Here is a 12,278-nt window from a genome sequence, read left to right on the forward strand (position 1 = left end):
GCATGGTGAATATCTGGTCGGTTGTTGATTTGCCAGGTCTAAACCACACTGATAAGGTCCAATCAGTTTGTTGTCGGTGGGCTTTAATCTTTCACACAATACGCTCGATAGAACCTTATATGCGATGTTGAGGAGGTTTATCCCACGGTAGTTGGCGCAGATTGTGGGGTCTCCTTTTTTATGGATTGGGCAGAGCACACTTAAATTCCAATCGTTGGGCATGCTTTCGTCCGACCATATTTTACAAAGAAGCTGATGCATGCTCTTTATCAGCTCTTCGCCTCCGCGTTTGATTAGCTCGGCCGGCAATCCATCGGTCCCCGCCGCTTTGTTGTTCTTCAGGCGGGTAACTGCTATTCGAACTTCTTCATGGTCGGGCAATGCTCCATCGTCATCGATTGGGGAATCGGGTTCACCTGGAGTTGTACGTTCACTGCCATTCAGCACGCTGGAGAAGTGTTCCCTCCATAATTTATGTATGCTCTGGGCATCGGTGACTAGATCAACTTTGGGGGTTCTACAAGAGTATGCTCCGGTTTTGAAACCTTCTGTAAGCCGCCGCATTTTTTCGTAGAATTTTCCAGCATTATTCCTGTCGGCCAGCTTATCAAGCTCATCATACTCACGCATTTCGGCCTCTTTCTTTTTCTGTCTGCAAATGCGTCTCGCTTCCCTCTTATACTCTCCGTATCTATCCCATTCCGCACGTGTTGTGGTCGATCGTAACGTTGCGAGGTAGACAATCTGTTTTCTCTCCGCTGCGACACGGCACTGTTCAACTGTTCTTCTGCACTTTCCGAAAACCAATGGTTTCGTCTGCAGCTGTACGTAAGGAGTTTGAAATGCCGTCCCACAGTTCCCTTATACCGAGTTATTGACGACTGCTCTCAGAGAGCAGGAGTGCAAGCCGAGTGGCAAATCGTTCCGTTGTCTGTTGTGATTGCAGCTCCTCGACGTCGATCCTTCCATGTGTTTGTTGACGTGGGTTTTTTGCTGCACAGAGGCGGGTGCGAATCTTGGCTGCAACAAGATAGTGGTCCGAGTCGATGTTAGGACCTCGGAGCGTACGCACGTTTAGAACACTGGATACGTGTCTTCAGACGGAAGGTAGTAGTAGTTGGTAGTTGGTAGTTTTTCGATCCGTAGACAGCCAGGTAGCTTGGCGAATCTTTTTATGCTGGAATCTAGTACTACAGATAACCATAATCCGGGCCCCGGCGAAGTCGAGCAGCCTCAACCCATTTGGGGATGTTTCGTCGTGGAGGCTGAATTTACCGACCTTAGTGCCAAAGATACCTTCTTTACCCACCCTGGCGTTAAAGTCGCCAAGCACGATTTTGACATCGTGGCGGGGGCAGCTCTCATAAGTGCGCTCCAAGCACATCTTTGGTCACTTCGTTTTTCTCTTCCGTCGGGGCGTGGGCGCAAACCAGCGATATGTTGAAGAACCTCGCTTTGATGCGGATTGTGGCTAGACGTTCATTCACCGGAGTGAATGATAGTACTCGGCGGCGGAGTCTCTCTCCCACCACGAATCCAACACCAAACTTGCGCTCCTTTATATGGCCACTGTATTAAATGCCAGAATGACCTACTCGTCTCTGTCCTTGTCCCGTCCATCGCATTTCTTGGACGGCGGTGATGCCAGCCTTTATTTTCCCGAGGACATCAATCAGCTGGGCAGCGGCACCTTCCCAATTAAGGGACCGGACATTCCAGGTGCATACTCTAATATCATTGTCCTTATTTCATTTGCCATGGTCGTCATCAAAAGGGGGTTTCTCATCCGAGGCTGTTGGTAGTTTTTCATTGGGGTGAGCTTTTTACGTGGCGGGTCTCAAACCCATCGCACAACTCTATGGAGATGTTTCGCCTTCGAACGGATGTTCTTAGGCTACCCAGAAAATACTTGGTCAAAGACCGGAAGTAGTGAGCTGCTTGAGCTATGTGTAAAAGAATCGTTTCTGGCCACTCCCAAGTGAATGGCGATCAGAGAACTTTCCTCACTTGCGTGAACTTCTACACATAACTCCATCCTCTTGTACGTTACAATGGCTAATAAAATCAAATCAACGGCACCTAGTACCTCGAAAATACTTCACTTGACTTGAAAAAACTAGCCATTCAAGATCTGCTTCACCATTTCTTATGCTACTCTATGAGCTCGGTTATGCTTAGCCACTATTATTTCGGAATTTTCGTTGTAGTGATGGTCATCCTCTATCATATTTATTTGCTGTCTTGATGATGCCTCGGTGATATGATTTTCATTTCCTGTTTTATAAAGGATCTTTGCGTTAAAACTCTCTATAAAAGACTTCCAGCGTTTGGATTTTTATCCGAAACAACGATAGTCAGAGGTTGGTGGTCCATCGGTTCACACATCGAACGGTTTAGTGAAATCAGGATACGTTAATGAGACATCTTTTGAAGACAGAATTTCTTTAAGTTTGTTAAATACGTTTTCACCTTCTGGTGTCAATTGAACTTTAATTTTATTTCACTTGATGGAGTTATTTTGCCGTCGTTCCCTTTTAGCATTCCAGTGCAAATTCCAGAAACGAACGAAGTCCGCAAAGTGTTGTTGGCTGGTTAGTTCATAACGTTTTATACCGTTGACCTTTTCAGGACTTGTTTTTATATCACTTCACTTTATATTCTATGTCTTGTTTGAAAAACTTTTAATTTTTTTACCGATACTCTCATATTAGCTTCGTAGAGATTACATAACACCCATTCCCATTCTTTTTTACTTGACAAGATGTCGTCTCGAAATTCGGTAACTGCATATTGTTCACAAAGTATATAGTGGCATACGAACAGACCGATCAAAATCAAAATTATACCCTTTTATGCTATAAGAAATTCCCCTGAGAAGGGTGTTAAAGCTGCGGTGGCGCGAAAAATTTTAAATTAGTGTATTCTTATGGTAAAAAACAAAATTAATTAAAGCTCAATTTTTAATATTTCTTTCATGGCTAAACTTTGAAAACTGGCTAAATTTTTACTAAATCTCCATAAATTTTTAGATAGTTGTTCCATAACAACTTACCTTTTGATATGAATGACAACGCACATTTATTTCGAAATAATTACAGTTCATAGCACAAACAACCACAATTAAACAACATTTAGAATATAAAAAACAAGGTAAATTATATACTTACTCTCGCAACATGTGTATACTCTAGAAATAGTTGTTGGGATCTGTAATATTATGTTGTGTATGATTTCAATATTTGTTATTATATTGTTATTAGTCTTCTTATTTATACAATGTTAATACTATATGTACATTTTTCAAATCTTCAGGACCTTCCACTTTATACATAATTCCTATTATTATACGATATTGATTTTCACATTAGCTATAATTTTATTTAATTAAGCTCAACTATATGACTTTTATGTATTTTTACAGCTGTTTACAGATCTTAGCAATAGTCTTGAAATGTGTAAGCTACCTTTTTATTGGGACCCTAAATTGAATTTATACGAGCAAATTGGAGAGTCTGGATTAACCGACATCAGGAGATGTGTGCAAAGTAAAAAAAAAATACTAGAAAACTATATAAGACTGAAAGTTAGAACGGAAGTTGATCATTTGAAAGTTTACAAAACCTTTTGTGAGTATATTAACATAATACATATTTTTTATATATATTTTATATATGTATAAATTTAGTTACGTTAATTTAAGCTGTCTGAAGTTACTATTTCTTATAGCCTTCCTGATCGGCATCACTTATGCTGGTACAGTTACGACGAAATTCTGAAAATCTAATCTAGGCTGTTTAATTTGATATTTGCTATAATGATTCATCAACGGTCTTTTCTTGTTAGGAGCAATGCTTTTCTATTACTAGAGGAACCTTCTACGCGTTACTATGGCTGATACATAGATAGTACTACTAATACCATCTATATATATGATTTTAGTGAGATATAGCATTTTTGTCAAGGAACTTGTGTTAGTTTACAAAAAAATGGATTAAAAAGCATTACGCGTGTTAAAAAAGCATTGCTTTTTGGGGAAAATTGAGCTCTGCACCATCAACCATTTAAAAGGGATGATATCAATATCATCGGCATACGCTAGCAGCTATACACTCTTATAAAAGATTGTACCTGCTCGATTAAATTCTGCAGCTCGAATTATTTTCTCCAGCAGCAGGTTGAAGAAGTCGCTCGATAGGGAGTCGCTTTGTCTGAAACCTCGTTTGGTATCGAACAGCTCGGAGAGGTCCTTCCCGATCCTGACGGAGCTTTTCGTGTTGCTCAACGTCAGTATTAGTTTTGCGAGGATACCAAATTCAGACATCGCGGCATAAAGGTAGCTCCTTTTCGTGCTGTCGAAAGCAGCTTTGAAATATACGAACAGGTGGTGTGTGTCCATTCTCCTTTCACGGGTCTTTCCCAAGATTTGGCGCATGGTGAATATCTGGTCGGTTGTTGATTTGCCAGGTCTAAAGCCACACTGACAAGGTCCAATCAGTTTGTTGACGTTGGGCTTTAACCTTTCACACAATACGCTCGATAGAACCTTATATGCGATGTTGAGGAGGTTTATCCCACGGTAGTTGGCGCAGATTGTGGGGTCTCCTTTTTTATGGATTGGGCAGAGCACACTTAAATTCCAATCGGTGGGTATGCTTTCGTCCGACCATATTTTACAAAGAAGCTGATGCATGCTCCTTATCAGTACTTCGCCGCCGTGTTTGAATAACTCGACCGACATGTCCATCGGCCCCCGCCGCTTTGTTGTTCTTCAGGCGGTAATTGATATTCGAACTTCTTCATGGTCGGGCAGTGGAACGTCTGCTCCATCGTCATCGATTGGGGAATCGGGCTTGGGAGGATGTAGTCATGTGTAGAAGTTCACGCAAGTGAGGAAAGTTCTCTGATCGCCATTCACTTGGGAGTGGCCAGAAACGATTCTTTTACACATGGCTCAGGCAGTTCACAACTTCCGGTCTTTGACCAAGTATCCTCTGGGCAGCCTAAAAACAGCCGTTCGAAGGCGAAACATCCCCTACATAGGGTTGTGCGCTGGGTTTGGGACCCGCCACTTAAAAAGCCCCCCCCATGAAAGATATACTTACATATATACATATGCATATATTATATATAAAAATATCGCTCCGCTGCTGGCGTAACGGGCAGCGCAGCCACGCGGCTTAGGCTAAGTGTATGTTAGGCCCAAAAAGTATAAAGATATTAATAAATGAACCAAAAATGGAAAGTGACGTCCCAAACAGAGAAATACAAAGCCCCTCATATTCTACAATATCTACAATTATTTTATAACACATCTTAAAATTTGTATATTTAACTATAACAGAAGCATAAAAATTATTGCATATACATAAAGATATTTGTGATGTAATCAACAAATTCTCTTTTTTTAGTGACAATCACGGAATTAAAGGAAAATGGTTTAATAAAGAGTTCAGCAATTCCAGAGGACAAGTCTCCAGAGAAAATAGAACTAAAGAGTTCAGAGCCCAGAAGATGTATAATACAATAACTATTTTTTTGTAGCTTAGGCAAATAAAGTCAACACTCTTGTGCTAACACAGTACAGCAGCTAATCGGGGGGGTGAAGGTCCATTATTTTATTTTTAGCAATTTTTCAATAAACTATATTAAAAGAAAGTTAAAATTGTCATCCCTGACTTCGGTCTAGGTAACGTGGATACCACTTGCTGTTCGATAATTTTATATCTTTAAAGAAATCTGAGTAAAATGATACAAAACATGTCAATTATAAAATATAATGTATAACTAAGTAGTAAAATTTCATCTATTTATAATTTTTTGTGTGTTTCTGTTATTGCTCATGTTTTGTTTTATAAATAAATCCAAAGATTATTTCATAAAAATGAAGGTCTCTTAATTTAAACCAGCGAAATGTAAGCATATTTCACAGGGTAAAGTATCGAAAGTATTTTTTGAAACTATCGAACAGTCCGTCTATCGATAGTTTTGCAGCTCTATTTCAAGGAAGCAGACACCAAATATCTAGACTGCAGTGCATTTGGGTGTTTTTGAATTCTGGAGAAATACAAGTACTGTTGTGATGACAGCATGACCTCATTCTACAAACGGATAAAATCGGGTCAATGCCTCCTTTAGTCCCCATATAACTAATATAAATATTTTCAAACTTCCAATTGACTTGGAAAGGTGAGATTTTAAGCTTCATTTAACCAAAATAAAAATAAAATTCGTGGAAGTTGGAAAAAGCTGATCAAAAATGAGTGAAAATAATGAAGAAATTCGAAATATTTTAAAATTTTTGTATGAAAAAGGGAAGAATGCCACGCAAGCCACAAATGAAATTTGTGAAGCTGTCGGAGACGATGCTGTATCAATTCGCGTAGCACAACAATGGAATTAATTTAAGTCACTCCTCGTTAAACCATTGAGGTAATAACACGTTCTATTCGTATAAAATCGATCCATTCGCGTAAATATCTCAAAACAATCATACTAAAAATGTTATTGTTAGTCTTTATTTAACATCAATTATATAAAAGACGTGTTATAATGTGTTGCTTTTCTATACGTATTTCATCTTTACTGACGTAGACACCACTTACGGGGTTTTAGCCAGGTTAAAAACAGCGCACAAGTCGTTTCTTCATTTAGTTATTTGGGCCAATTCGAGATACCAAGTGCATTCAGGCCCTTTTCCACTTCATCTCTCCAACGGAGTGGAAGTCCTCCCCTTCCTCTGCTTCAAAAGGCGAGTACTAAATCGAAAACATTCAGGGCTGAAACGTTCTCTTCCACGGAATTCACACCACAACCATGGAATTCACGCTGTGAAATGTTAACATTGTTTACACATACTTAGAACTTAAAACATAGAGAAGGTGCAAATTGAATTCTGTATGATGGTTCGGTTGGACGGCTAACAGAGCTGATAGAATTGAAGTAAGGGATTCACCATTCTAGCTGCTATTTAGCAGAAATGAGCACGAGAAGAGAATTGCTTTGAAGAAAAAATATACAAAGCCACATATGAGTGATTATTTTGTATCATATGAACCATTTTTTTGGAAAAATGGTAAAAATTATAACTTTTTTACAAAATCGGGAAAAATTAAATAAAAAATAATTTTAAATAAATTATTATTTCAAAAAAGTTTTATTTATTTTAACTATTACAAAAGAATATGTGCCAAATGAACTTAAATGTGCTCATATAAACACGTATTGAGTCATTCTTTTCATTTCTCAAAAAAAATTGATGACCCTCAAGAAATATGCATATTCGCATTATTTCGTTATCATTTCCAGTTTTGTAGCACTAGAATTTCTATGGCATATACATACATATATTATACGTACATATGTACAAAGATTCATAAGGGAATAACAAGTGCCGCACGCGTCTTTTCGCATTGTCACGGGCAACCAATGGCCGAAGCTCAAAAGAAACCGAAACAAACTATCAAATGATTGCGCATAGGACCATACATCTTTCGTAGAACTTTTCTCTCGAAAACTCGCGACGTCGTCTCATCAGTTGTTATCATCGTCCAAACCTCTGCACCATTTAGCAGGACGGGAATTATGAGTGACTTATAGAGTTTGGTTTTTGTTCGTCGAGAGAGGACTTTATTTCTCAATTGCCTAACTCAGTCTAAAGTAGCATCTTTTGGCAAGAGTTATCCAGCGTTAGATTTCCAGGCTGACATTGTTGGTGGTGTTTACACTGGTTCCAAAATAGACGAAATTATCTACGACTTCAAAGTTATGACTGACAACGGTGACGTGAGAGCCAAGCCGCGAGTGCGACGACTGTTTGTTTTATGACACGAGATATTTCGTCTTGCCCTCGTTCACTACCAGACCCATTTGCTTTGCTTACTTGTTCAGTCTGGAGAAAGCATAACTAACGGCGCGGGTGTTGAGGCCGATGATATCAATATATCAAAGATTGTACCTGCTCGATTAAGTTCTACAGCTCGAATTATTTTCTCCAGCATCAGATTGAAGAAGTCGCACGATAGAGAGTCGCGTTGTTTGAAACCTCGTTTGGTATCGAACGGCTCGGAGAGGCTCTTCCCGATCCTGACGGAGCTTTTGGTGGTGCTCAACGTCAGTTTACTTAGCCGTATTAGTTTTGCGGGGATACCAAAGGTAGCTCCTTTTCGTGCTGTCGAAAGCAGCTTTGAAATCGACGAAAAGGTGGTGTGCGTCGATTCTCTTTTGACGGGTCGTTACCAAAATTTGCCGCTTGGTAAATACCTGGTCGGTTGTTGATTTGCCAGGTCTAAAGCCACACTGATAAGGTCCAATCAGTTTGTTGACGTTGGGTTATAATCTTTCACACAATACGCTCGATAGAACCTTATACGCGATGTTGAGCATACTCCTTATCAGTTCTTCGCCGCCGTGTTTAAATAGTTCGGCCGGCAATCCATCGGCCCCCGCTGCTTTGTTGTTCTTCAGACGGGTAATTGCTATTCAAACTTCTTCATGGTCGGGCAATGGAACGTCTGCTCCATCGTCATCGATTGGGGAATCGGGTTCGCCTTCTCCTGGCGTTGTACGTTCACTGCCATTCAGCAGGCTGGAGAAGTGTTCCCTCCATAATATAAGTATACTCTAGGCATCAGTGACTGGGTCATCTTTGGGGATTCTACAAGAGTATGCTCCGGTTTTGAAACCTTTTTTCGCTGCAATTTTTCGTAGAATTTTCGAGCATTACCCCTGTCGGCCAGCTTGTCAAGCACTTCATACTCATGCACTTCGGCCTCTTTCTTTTTCTGTCTGCAAATGCGTCTCGCTTCCCTCTTCAACCTTTGGTATCTATCCTATCCCGTACGTATTGTGGTCGATCGTAGCGTTGTGAGGTAGTCAGTCTGTTTTCTCTCCGCTGCAACAGGACACTGCTCGTCGTACCAGCTGTTCTTTTGCATTTTCCGAAAACCAATGGTTTTAGTTGCAGCTGTACGATGGTGCTTGAAATGCCATCCCACAGTTACCTTATACCAAGCAGAAGTGCAAGTCGAGTCGAAAATCGTTCGGATATCAGTTGTGATTACAGCTTCTCGACGTTGAACCTTCCTTGTGATTGCTAGCGTGCGTTTTTTGCTGCACAGAGGAGGGTGCGAATCTTGTACAAGATAGTGGTCCGAGTCGATGTTAGGTCTCAGTCGTTGTCCCGTCCATCGCATTTCTTGGACGTCGGTAGTGTCAGCCTTCACTCTACCAAGGGCATCAACCAGCAGGGCAGCGGCACCTTCCTAATTAAGGGAACGTGCATTCCAGGTGCATGCCCATAAATCGTAGACCTTATTTTTCATGTTTGTTATCAAAAGGGGGGTGTCTCTTCCTAGGCTGTTTATGCTTTTTCATTGGTATATTTTTTTACGTGGCGGGTCCCAAGCCCTGCGCACAACCCTGTGTAGGGGATATTTCGTCTTCTTACTAGACAGAGGATACTTGGTCAAAGATCGGAAGTCGTGAGCTGCTTGAGCCATATGTAAAAGAATCGTTTCTGGCCACTCCCAAGTTAATGGTGATCAGAGAACTTTCCTCAATTGCGTGAACTTCTACATATGACTCCATACATCAGAGATTCTTTACCGAATGTTTAATTCCGCAGTTTATTAGGGTATTGAAATCCCACTTCCACCCGCGAAGGAAATTGCAAATGAAAAATTGGTTGTACCAATTACTTTAATTTGGTTTATATTTAAAATACAATACAATTTCAAATTTATATACATAAATGTTATCGGTACGGCCGAGTTTAATTAATTGCACTGCGAAATTGTTGCATAATCGAATTGATCGCTCACAGCAATCGGGTTGAGACGAAATCTGGCGAATATCCAATTGTATGGTGCGTTGACACGGCATAAAACAGAGCGTAACGTGTTGATGATCGAGTTGTGAGTGTCGAATTGAGTCTGCTTTCCCGTTGCCCATCCTTTTTGTTGAGTGGGTTGTTGTACAGATGTGTTGAGTTGTGCTGTAGTGTCATCAGCTGTGGTGAATTGGGCTGTTGTATTAGGATGCGCCAGTTTTACCGGGTAGAGGGGGTGGATGCTTAACTCATTTAAACAACGAATAATAATCATTATCAGCATTCATTTCTGAGCCTCTTTCACCCAATATCGAATAGTTATCATTCCTGTTGCCGGTAAATTCATCGGCTAGCGTTGTAGAACATTTTCGTTCTACAATATCTTTTTTATAATTATTATTTTTATTCTGCTGGTATAAATCTTCAGCTGGCGTTTTAGGATTTTCTTGTGCTAAGTAGTTAAATTTTGTATTTTTATATTCTTATTTGATTTTTCACCATTGTCTTTTTATTTTATTTTGCCGGTAAGAACTGCGGCTGGCTGGCGTTGTAGAACATTTTTGTTCCACAATTTTAATATTTTTTTATTTTTAATATTGCCGGTACTTTCTTCGGCTGACGTCTTAGGACTTTCTTGTCCCAAGGTGTTTACTAAAATTAAATCTTTTAGAAAATGTATTTTTTCTATTTTTTATTTCCATAAATTAGTTTCCGATTTGGAATATCTATTGTGGCTCCGATTTTATTTAAGAAATTAATTCCCACAGAGAACGTATGTGTGTATATCATAGAGAAGGTTCACATTTCAGATATCGTAACTTTTCGCAAGGGTACTCGGCAGAGATGAGGGAGTTTCACCACAGCCAAATTATAAACGAGTTTCACCAAAGTTTTGCATCAGGGGTCTCGAAAATAGCAGAATTGAGCATTTTCAGTGTTAAATGAGAAAAATAATGCTAATTTCAATGTAAAGAAATGTACGCCTACAGATTCGTTTATGATCGGTATATATGTATGTATTTGGTATCAAAGCAAATATTTAGTACATAAATATGTATGGATGTTAAAATTTACATACATATATGTATATTTCATGATGATTCCATAAAATCATTAAAAATATACATACATATGTGTAATAGAGTAAGGTTTGTATTATTACCCAAATAATTAATATAGGTCTATGGTAATTACTTTTAAATTTATACATTTACATTAAAAATTTTGCTATCATCTTCAAAGATCAAGCGGTCGTACATATTCAAGTACTCATATATAATTATGTGTGAGTGTAAACAAATATGACAGACCATACGCATAAGGTTGTTAATTTGTCTACATGCAATACACATGCATACACTGTAAATATATACATATGTACACTCAATGTTTCATGCGAAATTTCCGTTGACACGGGCAACCAATGGCGAAGCTCACGTTTTTTGCTTGCATGTCAAAGAGTCAATCTGTCGAAGGATTGACGCGACGTCAAAACTTTGAAATATTGTGTTGTTGGTAGAAAATCCGAGCTGTGCCGAAAAAATAATCGAAAGATCGCCGACTGTCACCGCTTCCTTTGCCGCTCTAACAGCTTCGCCCAGAATCTAGCGTAAATATGTATGTTTAATATGAGGGTGTATACATATCGACGCAGATTTTTGCGAGCCACGAAAAAATATTTTTGAAATGACAAATATTTTAAGTAAACAAGAACTATGTTGCCACTTTTGTCACTTCTTTCTGTGTTTAGCGAGTTTACGGGGTTGTCAGTTTTCCCTTCTGAACAAACTTCAGAAAGTTGTTCAATTTATGAGTTTTAGCGTTTGCCATCGTTGCGAAAAGCCGCTTGTAGGCAAACGCATGCTCGGGGAGAAGTGAAGCTGGTTGCTTTTATGAATGAAGCAAGTTGCTTGTTGAAATGCGCTTGGGTTCATGAATGAAAATGTTTTTGTTGTAAAAATTACTACATTTGGGCTGCGAGCATTTGGCTGCCATATTGATTTGTGACGCTGCTGATGGTGTTTGAGACGATTGTTGTTTTTGTAGAACAATGTCTTTAGTTTTTCCGTGTGACATATTTATGTAGGTCTGTGGCAATGATCGATTCTTGACATTTGATAAATCGATCATTTTACGAGAAAACTCGATTCTCGAGTAGAATCCGAATCGAGTTTACCATCCCTATTGGCAGCCATCGCGTGCACATATAATAACCTCCGCACAATAACAGCCACAAAAAAAAATGATTTTTTTTCATGTTATTTATATGGAAAACAGAAAATTTGAAACAAGCACCTCTTAATATTAATATTAAGAGCTCATCTTTTGAGTGACTTTCTTTTTCACATTTTCGAAAGTTTTTTGCCTGTTTTTCAGTTGAAAAAAAAAGGTTGACTCAGAATGACACACCCTAATATGTATATATAGTGCTGAGCATAATTTTTATTCCATG

General features: G+C 39.2%; 1 protein-coding gene and 1 long non-coding RNA gene across 2 annotated transcripts in view; both read left to right on the forward strand.

Moving 5' to 3' along the window:
• The window catches only part of LOC120771782 (cyclic GMP-AMP synthase-like), a 38,269-nt gene extending 32,408 nt beyond the window's left edge, over positions 1–5,861 (forward strand). Inside the window, exons 3-4 of the mRNA XM_040099975.1 lie at positions 3,422–3,626; positions 5,409–5,861. Of these exons, the coding sequence (XP_039955909.1) occupies positions 3,422–3,626; positions 5,409–5,527 (324 nt within the window). The 3' untranslated portion in view covers positions 5,528–5,861. The remainder of the gene's footprint in view (positions 1–3,421; positions 3,627–5,408) is intronic.
• A 184-nt stretch (positions 5,862–6,045) lies between these two features.
• Positions 6,046–7,013, forward strand: LOC120772293. Its single transcript, XR_005705052.1, has 2 exons — positions 6,046–6,429; positions 6,592–7,013. It is a non-coding gene; the product is annotated as an uncharacterized LOC120772293 (long non-coding RNA).
• Positions 7,014–12,278: the final 5,265 nt, after the last annotated feature.

The sequence above is a fragment of the Bactrocera tryoni genome, chromosome 3, assembly GCF_016617805.1.
Source record: "Bactrocera tryoni isolate S06 chromosome 3, CSIRO_BtryS06_freeze2, whole genome shotgun sequence".
Taxonomy (NCBI): Eukaryota; Metazoa; Arthropoda; class Insecta; order Diptera; family Tephritidae; genus Bactrocera; species Bactrocera tryoni.